General features: G+C 39.1%; 1 protein-coding gene across 1 annotated transcript in view; it reads left to right on the top strand.

Moving 5' to 3' along the window:
• The first annotated feature begins 1,127 nt into the window (after nucleotides 1–1,127).
• The window catches only part of DHX32 (DEAH-box helicase 32 (putative)), a 34,857-nt gene continuing 12,457 nt past the window's right edge, over nucleotides 1,128–23,527 (top strand). The window contains exons 1-6 of the mRNA XM_019555873.1: nucleotides 1,128–2,438; nucleotides 5,557–5,750; nucleotides 7,309–7,681; nucleotides 11,645–11,890; nucleotides 14,749–14,848; nucleotides 14,930–15,088. Of these exons, the coding sequence (XP_019411418.1) occupies nucleotides 2,169–2,438; nucleotides 5,557–5,750; nucleotides 7,309–7,681; nucleotides 11,645–11,890; nucleotides 14,749–14,848; nucleotides 14,930–15,088 (1,342 nt within the window). The 5' untranslated portion in view covers nucleotides 1,128–2,168. The remainder of the gene's footprint in view (nucleotides 2,439–5,556; nucleotides 5,751–7,308; nucleotides 7,682–11,644; nucleotides 11,891–14,748; nucleotides 14,849–14,929; nucleotides 15,089–23,527) is intronic.

The raw sequence follows: 23,527 nt of genomic DNA on the forward strand, positions 1-23,527 counted from the left end.
CTTACCTGCCTCTCCAGCGACGGGGAGTGGAGAGCAAGCTGCTGGCAGGCAGAGCCGTCCCTGAGCTGTGGTGGGGAGGGGCTGGTGCTTCCCTCCATGGAAGCGGACCCCCCCCGTGGCAGCACTCACCCGCAGGTACCCAGTTCAGGCAGTCCTGGGGGGCGCTGCAGCTGTGGAGGGAAGCATCAGGCTCACCACTTTTTTTTTTCCTTTTGTGGAGCCTGCCTTCCCAGGCTGCTGCCAGCTGCCTGCACAGTCTGCCTGTACAGCCCCTGAGCCACATGGCACCCAGTGCTTCCCTCCACGGCTGTAGGATAAGAAACTAAAACTCCTTAGAGGTGTTTTATTTGCTGTGGCCCAAAGTCATTTAAGGTGCATTATGCTGCTGAATATGCTACAGAGGCTGGAATTAACATGCAACATGCCACTGAATGTGCAAACAGCAATGCCATTTTAAACCCACGCTAAAGTGTCATCTACAAATGCCCTTGTAAACCCTTTTCATGCCCCCTTTCATGTCAAGTGTCTCTTTTCTAAACTGAACAGACCTAGTCTTTTTAGTTTCTCCTTATGTGGAAGGCTCTCCATACCACTAACCATGCTTGTTGCTCTTCTCTATACCTTCTTCAGTTCTTCTATATCCTTTTGGAGGTGTGAGGACAAAAACTGGGCAGAATATTCAAAGATGCACCATAAAGGGTCATGATGCTTTCTGTTTTGTCTAAAGTTCCCTTCTAAATATTTCCTAACATTTGATTTACCTTTTAACAGCTGCTGAGCACTGAGCAGATGTTTTCAGTGAAGTGCCCACAATGACTCCCAGATCTGTTTTCTATGTTTTGTGTGTGGTAACAGCTAACTTAGAGCCCATCATAGGGTAGGCATAATTTGGATTATTTTTGCCCATCTACGACACTTTGAATTTTATCTGCCATTTAGTTGCCCATTCTTGAATGTAATTTGTTCTAGAATATAATTGAACTGAATTTGTCTGGGATTTCCATATTAAACAAAAATTTGGACACAAATGTTTCTTCTTGCTTGTTTCAGCTGATTCAACAGGAGAGCCCCTTCCAAAATTAATATGCATTTTTTATTATTTGTATTACAGAAGTGCTGAAATCACTCATGATCAGGGATTCTTCTGTACTAGTTTCAGTCATTTAATTGCCAAATATTTTTAGTTTGATATTTTGCAATAGGTAAAATGATTATTAATACTTTTAAGTTATTTCATCTGTACAGTTGTTGTCCTTCTTTTGCATTTTGATGGCCTTGCAATACTACAATTGATTTATTTTATGCTTTCTTGTCTTATTTAGGAAATATGTTTGAGATTTCTGAATTAATTAGAGCAAAGACTGTAAATGGTCTCCCATAATTTCACCTGCAGTTTAATAAATATATGCATAAAATCCCTCTCATATTCTGACACACTAAAACCTTACAGGATAGCACTAAATGAAAAGTGCTGAGCCTACACCCAAAGGCCTTTTTATTGAGTGATATTTTCAGATAGCAGTTCTATCACAACACATGCTCACTCCACACTCTGACTCATCCCTTTCACAAACTTTTTTTTATATCCAATGGTAAACTCCATTGTAATGGGATTAGTCAACCACATGACCATCTTCACAATCACAATAATCACCCCTGTAGCTTTCTATTCACAATGAATCAGGATGCAGACATGTGCAATGAAGGTCAGGCTCAGCACACTCTTTGCCTAATCATTCTCCAGACCGGCCTACAAGTAGCTGACCACAGTGGGAGGAAACAGACCGACCGTTATTAATGATCTGACTTCATATGCTGTTAAAATGCAGAAAGTAATCAGCTTCTGTTTAAATACCTTTTGGATTAACCATTTTTACTGTGGGGTCTTGGTTTTAGCACTGTTTTTTTTTAAACTTATTTTCGAAACTCATTTGGATATCTGAACAGTCTCAGCGGAGGCAAACAGACAACAAAGAAAGCAAACAGAACACTCCAGGCCTGAAAGTTTCCTGAACTTTTGAACTAAAGACTTGTGGAATATTAATTCTGAACCTCATGGCAATGGATTTCTGAAAGTTTATAGGGTTTACATGATTTATTAATAGAAAGATCTTCATTAGTGTTCCAGCATCCACATTTCATTGCTGGGAATAATACATGAGGGCAAAATGGAATTTTTAACCTTTCCTTCAGAGAAGCACTGCTTTACTGAATTACTTGATTCCAGTAATGGAGAAGAAGAAAAAATGTTAGCATGTGAAGAAGATTTAGAGATGAATCCTTTTGACGGTTTGCCATATTCTTCCCATTATTATGAACTTCTGAAAGAAAGAGAAGAACTTCCAATATGGAAAGTAAAATATGCTTTCATGGAAATTCTGCTTCATAATCAAATTGTGATTGTATCAGGAGATGCTAAAAGTGGCAAGAGCTCCCAGGTGGGTATTAGAGAATATTTACATGTTCTGGTTACTTAATTTCTTGAATCTTTAATATTGAGTATATTTTTCAAAAACAAGTGTCCTCCTTTTATAAATAGTATGATAAATTATTAAAACAGAAATAATTATTTTAATTTACTGTTCATTATTCTTGCTGCTGTTTTTATATTTGTTGCAAAGATTTAGTGTTATGCTGTGATCCAGAGGCTTCTGGCAAAACAGGGCCCCATTGTTTTGTGTATTGTACATAATGGTTCTGTTAAATGTCCCTTGTCCTAAGGAGTTTAGTAAACCATAACAGTGGATCCTTTCAGGCATGTAGCGTTCTGTTGACCTTAGTGATGTTCTGGGTGGGCACAAGGACCCACACATTACAATGAAAGATTGGGGCCTAAGCAGAAAAGGGAAATATGAATGGTCAAAGGAGAGTAATATGATCAAATACATTTGTACATATGATCAGATACATTTGTATATGCAATTTGTATATTTGTAGTACTTTTTTCCTGATATTCTTTTTCCTGACAGCCATTTTAATTAGATTATGTCTTATAAGTAGTGGGATAAAGACAAATATTGAAGAGTTTCAGCCACTGAATTTCTTTCAGTATGCAATAATTAAAAAGTACCCAAAGCAAGAAGTTAAAGGTACTGTGTAGAGAAACATCAGACTCTTATTAATATACTCTCTGAAGAATATCTGTGTCCTTATCACATCATAAGAATCCTGCACTAAATACTCAGAAATGTCCCCTTAGAAAATTCTATAAAGTACTGGTGATTCTATCAGTATGTATATCATATTTTTCTCTTTTACCTGCATGGAATAGCCATCTGTTGGTTCAAGTTACATAATCTGTTAACTCCTCTCTAGTCTAACCTAAACATTTCTCAGTCAGAAAATGTGGCCATCATAGCATGCCTTACTTCCAGGTTCCTAATAAATATATTGAACAGTAACTGACTTTTTTGTGCTATTCCACAGGACATCCAGCTATTAATTTCTTTCTATATGTACCCCTTGATGTTTATATGTGCTCTCTGCTTTCTCTATTTTTACCTGAATTTAAATCATGACAGAATTTTTTTTTAATTTGGATACCAAGGGTGTGTCTACATGAGACATTTACTGCAGAGTAGACTAATTAACTCCTCAATAAAAGTTTTGTCATCTACATGTGCAGGACTATGAGGCTGGAGTATACTAATAAAGTCTGCAGCAGGCTAGTACTTGTAAATACAAATACTGTCCTGCTGCAGTTTTTTCCTTTGCAGCAGCCCACATGTAGAGCCTGATCCAGCTGGCTGGGGCACAAAGGTGCTTCACTGCAGGGGCTGCCTGCTGGCTAGCCCCACACTGAAGCACCCTTGTGCCCCAGCCAGCCCCCTACAACACATTGATCCAGGTTAGAGTAGCCCTGGGCTGGCTGGCTGGTCCCCCAGACCACCTGCCAGCCAGGGTTGCTCCGACCCAGCTCAACTTGCTGCAGTCCCAGGTATACATGTAAATGCAGCAGCTAGAGTTTATTGCATGCATTAATATGCATGTGTAGACACACCCAAAGTGTCCTAATTAAGGTTGCATAAGCCAAGTTAATTTTGCCATTTCCTAGCATCTAAATACTTCATTTAGCAACCTTAATTATGTTCTTCTAATGTAATATTTTTAAGACACAGACTGAGAAATAGAAATCATATGGGGAAGTATTATTTATTCCTACAGGGCTCATCAGCAGGGTTGGAACCTTTAGACCTAGCGGGTACATCCACACATTCAATTAGTGCAGCACAATAAATTCTGGTGCAGTTCGTGCCAGAGCTAATGGCTCCTGGGCACAACATCTACATGTATGCCCAGAAGCACACCAGCCTGAGCTGGGGCGACGCTGCCCCTGATTGGCAGTAGACTCAGGGGGGTCAGCCCTGGGCTCTGGGTCATGGCATTGGGAGGTGGCTGATTGGGGCATGAGTGTGTCCGTAGAGAAGAGTTATTTGGGTAGGTGGCAGGTCTGGCCCCCTGCTGCCTGGGCTGTCTGGGTGTAATTTACGGGCCGGTTAGCATTTACACATGCATTTAGGCACAATTATTTTTACATTTCTCCAACAGTTCTATCTTATGTTGGCAAAAATTAGTCTGCTGCAGTCTAATAATGCTGCACGTGTAGACTGTAACACTTTACACCATAGCAAATTAGTCTACTGCACAGTTAATCACATGTGTAGACGTACCTACTGTACAAATCCTTGCCACTTGAGTTAAGAGTGTCATCGAGAGCAGCAGTACATCATCAATCCACAGGCAGATCAGGACCGGAGAGAATGGGACACACTTCACCAGATTTCATAGGTATTTGCTGGCAGCAGAGAATAGTTGGACTTAAGACTCTCGTGTCCCATTTCAGGCTCTACAAGTGACTCAGGCTTCAGTGATAACAGACTTTTCCACTTGTTTCTCTGAGGCTTGACCTCTTCTGCCCTTGTCTATGTCCCATCTTCCCTGCCACTGATTTTTGTCCACTCTGAGTCCTCCATTCTCAACCTTGCCTCAATTCCAGCCCTTTCCCTTGCTTATGTTCAGCTACAGTCTCCTCAGCCCAGCACAGGGTAGTTTCTTCTACTCCTGCCCATACTCTTTGTAGTATCATTTACAATCAAATCCTACTTTTCCCCCTTCCAGTCATTCTCTCCTCCCTGTTGTGGCTTCTAGTCTTCTTCTCCAGGCTCCTCAAGTAACCAGTTTCCCCTCCACTTTCATCCCCAGATCCTTAGCTTAAGCTTTTTTGCGCAGCCAATCCTAGATCTCCATCCCACCCTAGCTCCTTGTTAGATCTGCCTTCTTTATTCTGTCTCTTTACTGATTCCTAGTCTGAGTTTATTCATCCCCATACTCTGCCGCTATATCATTTGACAGATTTTAGGTCTTGGTCTTGATATGTATCTAGGTGGATAATTTCTATTTAAGATGTCCTTCAATGCTCAGTAGTCAGGTTAATAAGCAACAGATGTTCAAATTGTATAGGTATTATAATATAAATACTGGATTGCAAGCTCAGTTTATTATAATACTTACTAAAAATGTTACGTAAAGAATTGGTTTCTTCTCTTTGTTTTAAAGATTCCTCAGTGGTGTGCTGAGTATTGCCTTTCTGTCCAGTATCGATATGGAGGGGTAGTCTGCACACAGGTGCACAAGCAGACAGCAGTTTGGTTGGCGCTACATGTAGCTGATGAGATGGATGTCAACCTTGGCCATGAAGTGGGTTATGTCATCCCATTTGAAAGCTGCTGCACCACTGAAACAATCCTGAGGTTTGTATAATTGTTAATCCCTCTAACAGTACGCTACAGTTATTTCTTCCAATGAAGCACCAGAAGTCAAAACCTGGAGTGCTGAAATCTTAGCCACTTACCACGCCACAGCATTTTTAAAGGAGTGGACAAAGAAGAATATAAGAACATAAGACCTGCCAATTATTAGTATCCTGTGTCACAGTGGCAGAGTAGATACTGACAAGGAGAGTGAACAGGGTATGACCAGGGTTTTCCCCTTTTACTTTCCCATTTGCAGCCTTCAGCATTTAAGGTCTTAGAAAGATCTGATTCAGAGGTTGTACCCCTAACTCCTATGTTTGGGAGAATTTGTCCAATTTTGAATCTGGCTAAACTGTCAGTTTCCACAACATCTTGTGGCAGTGAGATCCTCACCTGAATTACACACTGCATGAAAAAGAATTTCCTTTTGTTTGTTTTAAATTTACTAATTGGCTGATCATACATAGGGGTAGGAATACAAAAAAACCCCATAAAACTCTATCATGAAGAAATAAAGCAAAGAAAATACCATTATATTAAAAGCAGTAATAATTCCACATATGATTATGAGGAAAAAAAAGATGGGTGGTAAAGGATACTTGGTAACATGGGGAAAGCTGAATTTGGAGAAGGGGTTTCAGATAAAGCAAGAAAATATGTTAACTATATATAGGCTTTAATAACACAATTTAGCTTTTGATTTTAAACTACCACAAAGTTTGGGGGAGTTTTTACTAGGTAGCTCCATTCGTTTCCCTGATAAAATAGCAACAATATGTCAAATGGAGATCTTGATTCATGCTCTCTGCCACCACCGTTCCCAGTAATGTCAGTGGGTGCTTCGTATTTCCAAAACCAGACCTAGGAGGACAAGTGCTTAGCTGTTTAACTTGGGTCTCCTTTCCTCATGATCTGTAATTGTGTAATACTCCTTTTGTACAGCACCTTCCTGAAGTTGTGTAGGGAGGCTGCTTAGATCTTCTTCATGGAAATTACATGGTAACAGATACTGAGTCATATTCCAGAAGTTGTCACATCACATATGTAAAAACTTGATCCAAGAAGTGTCACAAAGTCTCCTCAAAACTGTGAACTATTGTAAAAGGAACCGGTTGAAAAGAGTCTGAATAGTATAAAAAAATCTAAATTAGCTCGAAACTGACACATTTTGTAGTCATGCATCAATTTCCTCATCTAATATGGGAACAATAATACCAACACTTACCTCAAAGATGATATAATTATTAATTACTATAAACAAGGTGCATAAGGATTTTGAAAGATGAAAAACAATATGAGTTTTATGATTTTATGTGACAAAATATTCTGGTTTTTGTCTACAGTGTCTTTTCAAGAGAATTGTAACCAGATATTGTAGTTTAGGTTAAGTAACTTGAATGTTTATAACCTTACTCAGTTAGATTTAGAAAAACATCTTATCACAGCCTCACACAAACTAGAATTACCAAATAGAGCAGGAGCATGAAGTAGCTTCTTTCAGATAAACTTAATATTCAAAAATAAATGTTGGTTGTCTGTGTTTTATATTTTACAGATACTGTACAGATGACATGTTACAAAGAGAAATGATGTCCATTCCTCTTTTGAGCAGCTATGGAGTCGTCATATTAGATGATGTTCATGAAAGAACAGTTCCAACAGATGTATTAATTGGACTTCTTAAAGGTGTTTTGCTGTCAAGACCAGAGCTGAAGCTGGTAATCATTACAGCCTCTCATATGTCCAGCAAACTTCAAGACTTTTACAGTAGTGCCCCCCTCATAAGGGTGGAAAACAAACATCACGTAGATGTTGTATACACTTGTACCATTCAAAAAGACCATTTTCTCTCTGCTTTAAGACTGCTCTTTGAGATACATCATACAAAAGAAAGGGGTGATATTGTGGTCTTTCTGGCATGTGAACAAGTAAGTTATTAAATTATTCAAACATTTTTAATGTGAAATTAAACAATCCAGATGTTCTTTAAATTAACTGTAACAGTCCTGTTGCTATGATTTAGCTAAGACACTGCACGTTGCTATAGATACTTTTACCATTACATTTCTATTTCATACCCGATTCTTTGTAAGCCTTGTAAAGAGCCGTATATTCTCTTTGGTGCATGGTATAAAACATAGCAAAAATAGGCAAACTAGGGCCTAAAACCAGAGATGTGGGAGGACATGAGGGTGAATCTCTTGCATATTAGTGTTAGACACTATGGAGGATCCTCTGATACCATTCCATGTAAGAGCAACTTGGCAACAGTTGTAGTTGGGGGCACAAAAAAATGACAGTAGAAAGCTGTTCTCATAAGAATTTAAGAACTGCCATTTACCATCTCACAATAAGGGAGAGAGAACAGAGTATGGATCAGGGTTTTACCCTGGTTCCTCTCCCACTTGCAGCCTCCAGCATTTAAAATCTAGGAAGTTCTGATTCAGAGACTATGCCATTAACTCCAGTGCTCTCTACAGCAAGGTCCCCACCAACCATAACCTGGGAAGCAAGCTGTCAGGAGATAGGGAGACTAGTGTGTTGCTTCCACTCTTTGTTCCAGATCCAGGATCCTGGCAATCCTGGTCAGCGGCATGCAACTCCACGGTAGCCCCACCACAAAGAGTACCCCAAAAGTCAGTGAGCCCTGGTGTCCAGACTCTGAGGTCAGCATACGTTTTATCATCCTAGCAGTTGCTGCTTGAAAGTGGTTGCTGCTGAACTGACAGCTGCTCTGATTGCAATTATAAGTATAGTTGGCAGCCCTGTTTACTAAATGAAGAAACCAATTTTGTGCTAGTCTTTTAAGTTTTTATTTATATATTTTTTGCTTTTCCAAAGCAACAAGTCAAGGCTCAAAATGACACAACTATGGCGATGTATATTCTATATCAACTATACTGGAAATTATTGGATAATCTGCTTGCTTCCCAGATTATGGTTGGTGGCTAATGTTAGAGGCCAGCTGGCTGGTGAGTCTTAAAGTTTGCTTGCTAGGCTTACCTGGAAATTGGGGAACCTGGAAGCACCAGGCTCAGATATACTGGTGACAAATATAAGTAACATGTCCATCTTTGCAGAAGGACAGGACCAGTGGGTGGATCCTAACTTATGTGCCTTTTAGTTCATTGTGACTATGGCTGAGAAATTTACAGTCATGGAGAAAAGTGAAAATGGAAATTATTCATTAATATACACTAATGATTAGTTATTAAGTCATATTTTTGCGCTTCCAACAGTTTCATGTAAATCATGGTCATGGATTGCATTGAATGGTTTAATTTAGCTTCCTCCTTTTCCTAACATCTATAAATGTATTTGGCTGGCTCTAGGATATTGCCTTTTCCTTTGTACACAGTTATTTTTCATGTTCAGATGTTAGTAACTCCCATTAAAAGTTATTCAAGTTTATCAATTTGACATTCCCTTCAGTTCCTGCCATGCGTCTCGGTTGCTGACTTCTTCCTTTCATCGCCTTCAAAACCTACAGTAAAACTGTTGAATCCATGTCAGAAACTTCTGTTTTACAACCCCTACCAACACAGAGTGTTATCCTACCCTGGAGTACTGTATTTGCTCCTTTGAAGGGAATGGGAGTTTTGCCGCTAAATTCATTTTTACCAGGAGTTCATGCCCAGATTTCTCACAAGAAATTAAATAGTTCCTGGTGTATCCAACATATCTGTCAATCTAAAATGTCTGTCTGTCGAACCAAACTTGTTATCTTTTGCCGCATATGACTCATTTTAAGTTTCAGAATGGTTATTTTAAATGAAAAAAAAAATAGCATTTTTCCTTATCTTCCTGAAAGAAAGGTTTTGGTGTGCTGGCTGCAGCAAAGGGGACTGAATTCTTCATTATAGATAATAACAACTTTGTACAGGACCATATAAATTAATACAACCTACTCTGTAGTATAGTTTTCATGAAGAATCCACACAGAGATGGTTGTACACAACTCTATTAATAAAAATGCTTAGTACATCTAGATGCTATGTATTGTCAAAAGGATTTACAACATTAACTAATGCATTTTTACAGCAAAGAAAAGCACTAATATTTTCTTCCTAACAGAGATAACATGTCTTCTTCATGCTCTAGTCCACCTGTAATGAATTATTAGATCATAATTCACATCCTGTCAGGTCCTATTATCTAACTGAAATTTAAGGTTTGGGGTTTTATTCATGGGTTTTAGTTTCTTATCACTTAACTGTCTTCTAACCTGACCAAAGAGATAAATAAAGTTGAAAGTTCAGAGATTAATAAATTAAATAGATGTTAGTTAGTTGGGTTTGTGAGCTACCTATAGCGTCACAAATTATATACTACTGGAGCATTTTTACGGAAGTATCTCGTCAACATTGTGATCCTATTTCTGTTTATACTACAGGCTGACAACCTCACAGTAAAGTACAAATAAGCACTCATAGCATACATGTAATTTTCTAAATAGCACAATCTATACCATACCATATAACACAGTACCTAAACTCCCCTGTTCTGGAAAATACTATGACTGTAAACACTGGGCTTGGGTTACTGGTTCAACTGAAAAGAAAAGAAATATGTAAATGGATCTGGATAATACACTTCCCTAATACCATACTTTCTGATATCCAATTTAGGTTTTGGTTTAGGCTTGCATATATTTAAGCTCAAAGGCTTATTTCTCTTTAAACTAAAAAAAATTCAAAAGGAAAACTTTACAGCTTTATGCCAAGGGATCAGGTGGGACACTAGTTCTATGATGTTGTTGTTGTTATTACGATTATTATTAATAAGAACTTGTTTTTAAAGTGTTCCTGTGGTCACTGCACTTGAAGTTTTGGTACTTTTGTGCTCCCTTTTGAATGAAAACTTTAAAAATATGTAGTCTTTGAAACATGTAAGTGGCATTGGCCAGTTGCCAAAAATGGTTTTCCTTGGATGAAGATCATTTGGGCCTGCTGACTTAAACATGTCCAGCCCCTCTAAATGCCCTTTCACTAGGTCAGTGCTAACTCTGGGTGGATTGGAGTCCCCCTTGTGCCTGTCTATAGCCCCTTTAGGGGAGATGTCTTTATCTATATTTAGGAATACAGATGCACAGAACTCGTTTAGGAGCTCAGCTTTGTCCCTCCTTTGAGCTCAGCTTTGTACCCCTTTCCGAGTATGTATCATACATACTCAGAAAGTTTACCACTGGCCTTATGCAGCAGTGAATATAGGATCTATAATACAGAGCCATTCATAAGGTCTGGAGTCCATATTCATCCATTCAGCTCCAAGACCCGCTCTAATTAAAGTGCCTGCAGCTTCACGTGTATTCAGCATCCCATACTTCAAAATGGCGGTGGGGGCACTTTAACTAAAGCTCAGTTGATGAACTTTAGTTAAAGCGCCCCCACCGCCATTTTGAAGCACAGGGATGCTGAATAAATGTGATGCAGAGGCTGCTGGAGCATGCTAATTAGCACACTCCTGGAGATTCGATTAATCAGGTCTGCTCCAATGTATGCTACTTAGCAGGTGTTGAAGCAGATGTCCAGCATGTGTGTAGGTGCCCCTACTGTCTAATTTCTCAGACTTTCTTTTTAAATAGTATTTGGATGTTTTGTAATGGAGACAAGTAATTCTCTTCACTCAGAGGTTGGTTCAGATATCATTAAATGTCAAGCTGGCAAGGTAAACTTAGAAAATTACATGAAAGAAAGGTTGTGCTTTTTTCAAAGTGTATCTTTCTCAAACTATTGGAAAACAGATTTTTTTCAAATGCTACATAACATTGCACCAGTACACTAAATTGTCTCACATACTTCTTTTCCATTTTCTTTTCTCTTTTAATGTATTCATGCAGATTTATTTGCTACCATGGTTTGATAAAATTAAGATACCTCTTTTGATTGTAGGAAATTGAAAAAGCCTACCAAATCATCAAGCAAGAGGGGTCTAATTTAAATCCTGATCTTGGAGAATTGGTCCCAGTTACTTTATATCCCAGACAAAAAGAAGTAATTTTCAAAGAAAATGAAGATGAAGAAAAATGTTGCAAAAATTACAAAAGAAAAGTGCTACTAACCACAAGTTTTGGAGAATCTTTGGTTTGGATCAAGACCGCAACTTTTGTCATTGATGTTGGTGTGGAGAGAAGAAAGGTTTGTGAAAAAAATGAAATCAGTAGATAGATTTTCGTAGTGGCCACAGGAGACAAAACTAGCCTATGATCAATGCTCTTAAACTGCAGCAAGGGAAATTTAGGTTGGATATTAGAAAGAATTCTCTCTTACCCTGAGGATGTTAAAGCATTGGAACAGACTACTTAAGAGAACAGGAATTTCTGTCCTTGGATGATTTTAAGACCAGGTTAGAAAAACATTTTACTGATGGTTTTATCAGGGATGAATATGCTTTGAGCAGGGAGCTGGACTAGACAACCTCCTGAGGTTCTTTCCAGCCCTATTTTTATGATTCTAGGAGTAAGCCAATAATGACATATTTCTAGAATATAGCTCAGCATCTTATCTGTTAATAAAATAGTAGGTGTCTTGATGCAAATAAGTTCTTAAGGCATCAGAATTTTTTTTCAGAAGTAGCTCATCAATATTAATCTGTAAAAAAATAAAAAATGGGTAGATTTATTAAACTATACTTATTTCAATTTGAAAATGCCAAATCACTTATTATCTTTCAGCTTTCAAATGATCAAAACTAATAAAACTATTTTGTAGCTATCTCATGTGAAAAAAAGTAAAAGCAAATAATTTCCCTTAATTCAGCAAACAAGTAAAATTTTCAGAGGCCCCTTAAGTTAGACTAAATTTTCATATAAAACATTAGCACCCATTTGTATGCACTCCAAAACCTATCCTGTATTCTTCATTATGGACTAACCTTTTCACTTTAATTCCCCTAACCTGGTTATAATTGTCACCTAAGTATAAGTATGAATTAGGCAAAACTGTGAAAGTATTTCCAGATATGATTACCGGGAATGCTAAGATGGCGACTACTTGATTAGTCCAGAAATCTAGAAGAATGTGACTGATCTTCTATGACCCCATGCAGAAGTCACTGCTAAATCTGGGTCTCCCGCACATAGTGGCCATTCATCTTTATGTATACAATATATACAGCATACATAATACAACAGAGCTTCGGAATTGGTCAGTACCACAAGATGGTTAATTTTTAAAGTGCCTATTCAGTATTTTGCTGTTGTGTTTTCTTTCCTGGAAGGACTGGTTCAGCAACAAACTTGGATTTCTGACTCATGTTTCTAGAATGGATGTGGTGATGGTACTGAGGAGTATTAGAGTTAAGTGGGCGGATGGTAACTTGCTACATAATATACAAAGTTGTAGTATCGGAAGTCTTGTGACTGGCTGTTCATCTGTTTGGGTAGCTGGAAGAAGCAGGCTAGAATCGTGGATGTTGGAAAGAGGATCAGAACAGGAGGAAATGGAAATTAATTAAGTAATTAAATAATAAATAAGATGAGGTTGCCCAAAAAGAAATGGACATGTCCAGTGGTGAATTGGGGGGGGGAAGGGGAGGATGCAGTGGTACAGTTGCATTACCCGTTCTTTGATTCCTAGACCATGCACAGTTTAAAACCAACTGCCTGGCAGTGGCAGAAACTTTTCTATTCAAGCAGTGAGGGAGTCAGTTGATTTAATGGGTCATTATAATCTATCAGATTCTTTCTAAACTCTTCATTCCACAGGTATTAATGATGCCCTCGCCTTTTTAATGGGCTTCATATTTTGTTCATCAAGCTAGCCTTACTTCTGCAATTCTGATGTTTGTTAGGTGCTCCTGGCAGGCTAGCTCCTCTCTCACAGCTCTGCAGACTGGTTTTAACTCTAGCTAAAACAATAACTCAGGTGTGGAAATGTTAACTCAGGTGAATATTAACTCAGGTGTGGAAATAACTTTCAGTAGGTGCATATACACATAAAATTAGTAAAATTAACATGATGCAATAAACTCTGGGGCAGTCTGAGCCAGAGTCAGCTGCTCCTGGGTGCAGCATCTACATGTGCATCTGGGACAGCAGCAGTCTGAGCTGAAGCAGAGTAGGCCAGAGCTGGCAGAAGGCTTACGGGGTCAGTCCCAGGCTCTGGGTGGTAGTGTCAGGCAGTGGAGGGCCTGGCTGGAGCACAAGAGTGCTAAAGTGAAGAGCTGCGCAGCAGGCAACCCACACATTTTAGCACCCGCATGCCCCAGCCAGCCCCCATCACCATCTATATGTGTGTTTCGTCATACTTATTTACTCTGCTGTAAGATAGTACTGTTCCTGACCGTGAATGCTGTGGGGAAAAATATAGCCCTAGACTCCTAGCATATTAGTATATCCTCTAGTTTTCTTTTTAACTGGACAAAAATGTGTTGTATTATATCTGATTATATATTACACCATCTACAGCTCCCTTTTCAAAATTCTAGATCCACCCATGAACATTTCATAGTAGCAATGGGACATCAGCCTCTTTCTTTGATAAAAGTGAGAGGGACCAATTGTTAGCAAAACAGGGGGGTGATAATGCTCGTGTACCATTTTTTCTGTTTATACTTTATGCACCAGACTGATTACTTTCAGTGAAACAAAGGCCCAAATTTTTGACAGAGCAATACATTATTATCTGACAATGTTGTAGCTCCACCATTGAAAGAAGCAGAAAAATAGTCCACTCCTCTTACAGTGCTTTTCCATAGGTGGAATGAGGCTACATTCTTTGCTTTAGAAAGGTGCATTGCCTTCAGGAAATGACTTGGAGACCTTTATCAAAACTACATATAATTTGACTGCCTTGTCAATTTTTCAAAGAGAGGTCATTCTTATTTCATGACAGGTAAAACAACAGATTGCATGCAAAGGGAACTAAACATTTTACGAAAGCCAAACATTTAATGAAGTTACCAAATAAATTACCAAATAAAAAAGCTTTGCAGAACCACTTGTATTTGCAGTCTTCATTTTTCTGATGCTTAATTTCTGTCTTTCCATTTAAAGGTTCATAATCCTAGAATCAGAGCAGACTCTATAATAATGCAGCCCATCAGTAAAAGCCAAGCAGAGATGCGCAAGCAAATTCTGGGCACATCTTCATCAGGTAGGCTTATTGGCACAAAATGAAATGATGAAATGCATATATGCAATCAAAAAGTGTGATCGTTTTCTGAATTCTCTTCAGGAAAGTTATTCTGCTTGTACCCTGAAGAATTTACATACAAGGAAATGAAACCACACCCACAAGCCAAAATACAGGAATCCAATCTAACTAGCATGGTTCTTTTTCTGAAGAGGATGGCTATAGCAGGCTTGGGCCATTGTGACTTCATAAATAGGCCAGGTATAGCTCAATATTGCAATTTTCTATCTGTCTTATTACATTTGCTGTTATGTTTTCTTTTAAGATTAATTTTACTTTTCACCGTTATTCACACTGCTGGTTTTAACAAATATGGGTTCCCCATCTCTTCTATTGAATTTTGTGGAGCAATTTACCTTTGATAATGAAACCTTTCTGAGTGTAATAGTTTCATTTATAAAAATGGTTGCAAGTGGTGGATTGCTTGCTCTGAGAAGGAAAAAATCCAAGGGAAAGAAAATGAATTGTATAGCCAAAATCAGTATTCAAAACACATCCTCTCATTTAGGCTCATTTTTTGTACCACAGAAGTGATTAGAGGCCCTGACAAAAACTGAAGTTCTCTGTATAAGGTGTATATGCATTGTACATATGCATAGCAAGAGATGTTTCTTGACTTAAACAGAAAGTAGAGCTTATCAGTAGACAAGTTTGTGAGTGGACAGTTTTGTCCTCACTTCTTACACTTAAGAGGACAGTTACCTTAACATTGATGTCAATCTTTATTTAAGAAAAATATGATACTAAAACCAAAAAATGACTTTTAACCTTAAAGAGGGACCTCAAACCACTCTTCCAATACTGAACATAATGCTTCCAATTCTGTTCTTCCCACCTTACATAATATATGGACTCTACTATTTTAAGGGGATTATTAAAAAGTATCATGTTATCTACAGAAAAACACTAGAAGAACCTACTCCTGATAACCTTTTAACATGTTTAGTCAATTTGTCTTTACTGATAAATCTTTCTTCACTGCTAGCTATGGTAATAGAGAAAGGATTTTTTTTCCTTTGGTTTTACATGGAAACAAACTAGCTGTAGGAAGAAGCACGGGATAACAGTATGGAGTGTTAGCTCTATTGCATTTGTCCTTTCATAGTTAATACAGTTTAAATAGATAGCAGTATAGCACCATTGCCCTCATCATATGAAAGGACCTCTTTTTGATAGCCCTTTCTTCATACCAGCTTAGTTGTGCTATAGACAAATGAACAATGAAATTCCAAGTTTTAACACCAACGTTCACTGCCCTGAGGTACCAAAGATATTCCGACATGTTTTAATTCGCACTAGAACTAGAGCAAGAAGAGAGTTTTTGGATGTGAACCCAGATAAGGTTTAGGTTAGGATATGAAATTTAGGCTGTGAGACACTGCAATTCCATCAATTGTTCTTAGGGATGCTCAGCAAACAGTGAAAATATTACCACTTCACAACTGTAATCTAATTTCTTGAAGGAAATTCTCCCTATGTGAGATGATCAGCCTCCTAGCTCTGTAAATCTGCTCTATGTTATCCTTTTTTTTTAACCTGAGTCTTTTATATAAATCTTCTGAGCTTTGCTCTAAGGAAGCTACCCATTCCCTTGATTAATCTGTTGCTGGATGTTTATCTTTATTGGTTATACTAGAGATTTTATTTAACCTCCCTTTTTGTCTTGTAGTTAGAGGCTAAATACAGTTTCCTTGTATATACAACACATTTTGTAACACTTACTTCTCTCAGTGCTGGACTCCTATGTACTCCTAACTCCGATCCAAAACCAATTTAAATTGGTAGGAGTCTTTCAGTGGACTTCAGATAGATTTTGGATCTAATCCTCTGTTACTAGGTACTTCCTTGCTAATTTCCCAGCATAAGGGAGGAAGGCTTTTGTCCTTACCATAAATTTACATATTCATAACAGTAATCAATTAGACTTACATATTTTTTTCACTGAATCCACAGGATAGAGGTAAATTCCTATTGCTGAATCCATAGGGGAGAGGTAAATTCCTATTGTTGAGTGCTGCAATAAGGAGCACAAAGAGTTTGTCTCCCCCAGGAAGTGATAGTAGACTAGGGCTGTCCAATTTCTATGCAGGTAGAGGCTGCATGCCATATGGGCCACACCAGTGGGGGCCACACTACTGCAAGCCACAGAACCCTAGACCATACCACACCTGCACCATGCATGTGGGCAGCCTCCTTGTGCCACTGCTGCACCATGCTGTAGGCTCCCCCAACCCTGTGGGCTGTGCTGCTCCACCCCTGGGGTAGGAACAGGAAGTGAAAATTGATGGGAGTGGAGCCTAGAGATGCCAGCTACAGCAGCCCCTAGAGAGATAAGCAGGGTGGTGGTTAGGTAGGAGCCTGGAGCCATTCATTAACCCCTTGCAGGTTGCATGTGGCTCCAGGGATGTTAGTTGGACATTCCTACGGTAGGTTAAAACCTCACATAGTTTGCGTACTAACATATCCCACCTTGGCAAGAAGACAGAAGTGTCCACCCAGACACTTCAAGCAGGCTGGAACTTCAATAGCAGCATGAAAGAGCAGGGCCAGTTTGGTTAGTAGCTAAGGTGATATAGATGAGAAGCACTAAGCTCATGGCTACTGTAGTAACTTTTCTGACATTCAGTCCAAGGGAGCTTTATCTTAAGAGAAAGTCATGTGAAATACATCTGGAAGTTAAAAAAGAATTTTAATAAAAGAAAAAAATTCTAAAATATAAAGGGTGTTTACTGAACACGAAAGAAGTTGTTCTTGCACTACAGGTGGGATGAATAGAGTAATATTGGAGAAATGGCTTGGAATTGCTAGACATAATATAAAAGGGACATTATAGAATGGAAATGGTACTGAAGATTAACAAAATGCTAGAGGCATTTTTAGTTAGGCCAAGTTTCTCACAAGTTCTATAAAGAGGGAATATTGCTTATGTCTACAATACTCTGAAGGCTTTAGACGCTTTGGCTCACTTTGAGCAGGTATGAAATCCAAGGCTGCAACTGCCTGCTCAACAAGTGATATACTTGAAACACTTGAGTTCAAACAAGTGTAAACTCCAGTGATAGAAAAGTTTGAGGGACTGGAAGAAGCAGGGTAAAACATGGGAGAGGTTGTATAATAAAACTGGCATAACGGAGATGAAAAGGGTTGTACATTTCTAACCTTCCCCTGTCCTAATATCCTATGTTGCTTAACTTTTGTTGATGTGTTGCTGTTTAGTTTGTTGAGCACAGGATTTCCCAAACATTTCATAGCATTGACTATGAGTTAATGTATGTTTTCATGGATATTTCCATTCACAATTTTGCAGCCAATCTCCATATGCCAACTCTCCATAGACCATCAGTAAGCTATGAAACGATTGGGCTATGCTCAGCTTGAAAGTTTATGGCTTAAAATTCTCTTTGGTCAAAGAACTAGAACAACTATTTCAAACACATTTTTGTTTGTGCCAACTACCATAGTAGAACATTTTCATGGAGCCTGCTTAGATAGCTACAAGAACTGCATCAGCCTGAAACTTCGTGTTAAGGGTAGATACCATTCACATAGAGACTAAGTTTCAGTTTCTTACACCCTGCGAAAATCATAAAGATGACTTGAGAATCTTCCAGCTCCCCATGAAACTCCACGGGAGTTGAAGATACACAGCATCTTGCCAGACTGGGCTCTTTGCTAGCAAATATACAGGCATTATACTCAAAGTAATGCATGGACAGTTTATGCTCAATGTCTGTTGAGGTGTGTAGATTGGCAAAGCAGCTTTCTGGGGGCATGGGAGGTGGCAGGGGACTGTTGGGGGAAAAAGACATAGGGGTACTCTTACAAATTAAGACCATTAAGTGAGCAAAATTAAAAGCTGCTCACAAATGAGCATACAGCTACTCAAAATAGAATTCAGTTGCTCCATAACTGCCCTGAGCATTGTGTTAGAGCCTGAATATGCTCATAAACTCTGCCAAGCTTTTTTGGTTTAATTCTTCTTTGAATGGGGATGGAGGAAGTTGGGAGAAAAAAAAAAAGGTATCTTCAAAATATTATTCACTTGCAGCACCATAATGAGATGCTGCAGAGTAAATTGTGTAGCTCTGTGATCTTCCCTCTCCTCACACAAGAAATTACATTTTTAAAATGTCAGTGTTGCTAACTATTACCAGCTGGAAGCGGAGCTGACACCTCACAGAAATGAGCAGAGCAATTCACACCTCTCAGTACTATTGTTCCAGGCTTTCTGAAGAGTCATCTCTGCATCAGCTATGCTCAGTTCACAGTTTTGAGATTTTCTTCATAACCTGAACTGCTAGAGCCTATTTTTTTTTATTTTAAAGCTGAATGCATGGAACAAATAGTTTCAGGGATTTATCATTACGGTACATGGACATGCACTGGCTTTTTCCAAGCCATGGAAGGTAGATAAGAAAGTCTGCCCTCCAGTGAAGTCTCTTATAAGGAAGCAAGATCTACAATATAGTAGGGAAGTGTTTCAGTCCATGAGAAACAATTGGCCAGATACAACTTAAACAGACAAAGAAAGAATATAATTAGAACAGTAACATTTTATTTCTTTTCACCAACAATACACACAAGTTTTTTGCTGTGCTTTGGGGAAAAATAAAAGTGTGGATTAACTGACTCATTACTACATTACAGAAGCAACAAACATGTCAGGCTTACAGCTGCTGCATTTAATTCATGTGATAAATTGAAATGAGCAAATGCAGCAAACTTGTTACCCTTTTTAGAATTCATTAGCTTTATGAAAATGGATTTGGCATTATAGTTCTGTAGCGCTTTATTTGAATTCTTTAGCTTTCCTAATACTGAGATCTTTACCTTTTTATCTGTTAATCAGCTGGATCTTTAAAGCATTATATAATAGAACAAAAAAACCTGTGTTCCCATAGATTACAGAAGTGGATTTGTTCATTTTTTAAAGAATTGAAACATCCTTATTTGACCACAGCTAAAGGTTTTTAAATGTTAACGTTATACTCATTTTACATAAAACAATGGAAGAAGAGCAGCAGTTTGTGGATTTTATTCATAGAGGGGCTTGCACAAGCAATTTTCAGGTTACAGCTGAGCATGGATGGGCAGGATTCTGTAGTATAAAAGAGTTATACTCTCCTAACTTCCTATGTATTGAGACTATATTCCTAGAATTTTATATTAACACAGGCTGTACAAATGCACCTAATTTCAAATGACTTTAGGAGACAGATCGAAGTCACTGCACTTAGAAAACAAATTGTAACAAAGATAGAATGACACACAATACAAAATAAAGCACTGCACCAGATTTACCTAACGGGGCCACTTCTTAAAGATCAGATAACAGATCTGACAAAATGGGTTAAATTTATTAGCCACCTGTATGTCTTTTTATTTGAGAATCAAATTGTAGCATGAAATCAGACAGAACAGATGGTGTGTATAGATTTTACCGTGCATATATAGCCTAAACCAGGGCCACACACCATGTGACATGGCCCCTCCCCCCAGCCACATGGAGGGCAATCCCCACTACGTTCACAGTGTCCTAGGTCCACCTGGACACAGGCTACTTCAGCCCCACAGATCATGCCACCCTATGCTACCCCCATGCATAGGGCCAGGAAGCACAAGCAGGAGGAGGGATGGGGAACTCAGTGGCTGAAGTTGAGCAATGGGGGGGCTGAGGGGGAGGGACCTGGAAAGGGAGCCCAGGTACCACAGGTTAACCCCTCAGGGGCCATGTGCAGCCCATGGGCTACTATTTGGACAACCTCAGCTGCTGTCCTCTGGCAATTCCCTTTCTGGCTAAATGGCCCCTTGGGAGCCATTATCAGCCAGCTGACCTGGTTTAGGGCCTATCTTCTGCTCGATTCTCATCCTTCCTATACAGTTCGGCTAGAGCTCCTAATTGTTAATTATGTCAGAGCGTGACGAACCCCTTTTAAAAAACATACCAGTGTCAGGAAGGAGTATACCAGGCTGATTTGAAAAGTGGGACAGGCACCACTTCCACGGGCAGTGCTCCACTCCTGCCTGCAGAACTGGCACCTGTAGCAGGCACATGCAGGGAGCGGATCATGACCCTACCCCAGCTCCCAGCCCCATGCTGTCACTACTCTGGGATCCTGGCCCTGGCCTTGCCCCCCAGTCCCATTCCTGAATGCTACTCTCCACGGCCCCATCCCATCCACCTAGCTGAATGTGCCCTGACTGAGGGGGCCCTCAGCTGATTTCCATGGAGACCCCACCTGCCCACTTACTCAGTTCAGCACCTCTGGCAGAGCAGATGGCCCAGGGTGCTCAAGCAGTGGGGCTGGGGCTGGCAACGGCAGCAGAGATGCTAGCAGCAGCAGCAGCCAGAAGTGAAGGCAGAGTGAGCCGCCTCTGCAATAGCTGCAGGGAACCCAAGTCTGGCCACCTTGCTGCCAGGCCCTGCGGACTACAGTTCCTGATGTGCCCAAGAGCCACATGTGGGGATAGGGCAGGCTGCACTCCATGCCCAGTGGCACCTCCATGCTTGGGGGCTATGGGACTGGCTGGATGTGCCATGGCCTGAGCTATCTCCTACACCTGGGCCAAGTGGGACCAAGGGATCCACTGTGGGCCAAACAGAATTGTTTGGTGGGCTGGATCCAGCCAGCAGGCCATATTTTGTCCATCCCTGGCTTAGCGTCTCCATGAAATCCTCAGATAAAAGGGCCAAGTGCTAAATATTAGATTAGATTATATATATGAATTGCAAAGTCCATCTATTCTTTTTACAGAGTTAATTTTCCCAAAACAACTGTTTATGCAAAAGATTTATTTTTAACAAAATAAATACATGAAGCAAAAATAGACTACACAGAATAGGATCGTCAGATATTAGTCTGCATTTGAAGTCACAAATGCAGCCAGTAAATAGCCACTATAAAAGTGGCAAGTGCTCATGTGAGAAATCGTTATGGTTTTTTCTGCCTATATAAATACTGAATTGCTGATGGGTTTGAGTAGGCAAGGTACATAGGAATGGAAGAAGATATCTGATTCAGGAGCACCTTCAGTTTCAAATTTCCACAAAGCTAATAGCAAGAGAAAATACTTTAAAATAGGGAATATAACTTGAAAGTTTTCTTTTTAATGCTGCTTTTGTGGAAGCAGCAGTTGAGTCACAAAGCACTGCCATTTGCCTTGAGGGCAGCAAAGAGCTAGCTTTGGCAAGCTGCCCTGAAAATAACACTTTGCTTAAAGACTTTCTTTATAAAACAATGCAGGTCCCTATTCCTTTAAAGAGAGCCTTTCAAATTTAAATATTTATGCCATTTTTGTTTGTGTTATTTATGAGGGGTTTTATTTAAACAGGAACAATACCATAAAGAATTCTCAACTGAATCTTTGCCATTTTTACAATGGCTTTTTTATTGTCTGCATTTGTGTCTGAAAATGCAGGCTAATATCTGAAAATCCTATTCCATTTTTTATGTTATTACTGTTACTTTACCTGTATAATCTGCATTTATTAACTTGTCCTTTGTAATATGATATAACCCCAAGTACTTTTTTTTTTTTTTTTTTTTGGTAATACTGCTTGCAAAATCATGAAGTCATTTTGATTCTAAACCTCAGGGCAACTAACTCTGAGGAATAAAAATGCAAAGCACAGACACTATATCCAGGGATTGGAACTGGCTGCCAAACCTGATACTTATAAGGATGATAGCTATATATTTTGTTATTTATTACAAACTCCTCTGTTGATTTACTGAAATTTGTATTCTATGATTCCTGATAATTATGTTAAGTCTGAATGGCCATATCCCTCCCCATCTTTTTAATTTTTTATCCCTATTTTCTGTCATTGATTCTTGTTCTCTCTTCCATCATCAGCTGTTACTTTTCATTTCACGGTTCAGTGGTAAAACTCATGAACTCTTTTTTTTTTTTAAACTTTTAAATGTCCAACCTAATTTCATCTCAGTTGCTTTGACTTTCTCAAGGTCTCATCTTTTTATTGTGTTAAACCTTGTATGCCTGCTAATAAATGTTCTCTCCTTCATGTTATGTAGGCAGGCATTTGGGCTGCTTGCAGACATTAAAAAGAAACCCAAAACAAAATGGCGCTTTACTTTAAACTTGGTGGACTCCCATGCCAGGCCCAGCACATGCCCAGAAGAAGCAGTGTGTTAATTGGACCCAGCTTGCCCAACATCTGTATAGATTGGGCACTTTAGTGGGGCTTTTGGGGAGCTTTTATCTAATAGCTCGTTGTCTCAGGTTTAGACAAAAGCACCAAAAAGTTTCACAAAAGTGCCCGATCTATGCAGACACTGTGGAACCAGGTCAAAGTAACACACTGCTGCTTCCAGTAAAGTTTCGGTTTTGGGGGGGGGGGGTTTGTTTTGTTTAACGTCTGCAAGCAGCCATGAATTCTAAGCCTAATACAAAATAGGTGCAAAGGCTAGTTTTGCTTAATGTGTTGCATAGCATCTCAGGAGAATAAAAGTATTCATTTGTAAAAAAAACCAAACAAAAAACCCTCTTAATGTTTTAAATAAAATAAAATTAATAAGGACACAACATTGGCTAGAATTCTGTATCACCTAGCATTGGGATAAGCCTTGTAAAAGTGAATAAAAGGGGAATTTATAAACATTTCCCTCAAGTTCTAGT

Source organism: Crocodylus porosus, unplaced genomic scaffold, assembly GCF_001723895.1.
Source record: "Crocodylus porosus isolate Cpor-Errol unplaced genomic scaffold, CroPor_comp1, whole genome shotgun sequence".
Taxonomy (NCBI): Eukaryota; Metazoa; Chordata; order Crocodylia; family Crocodylidae; genus Crocodylus; species Crocodylus porosus.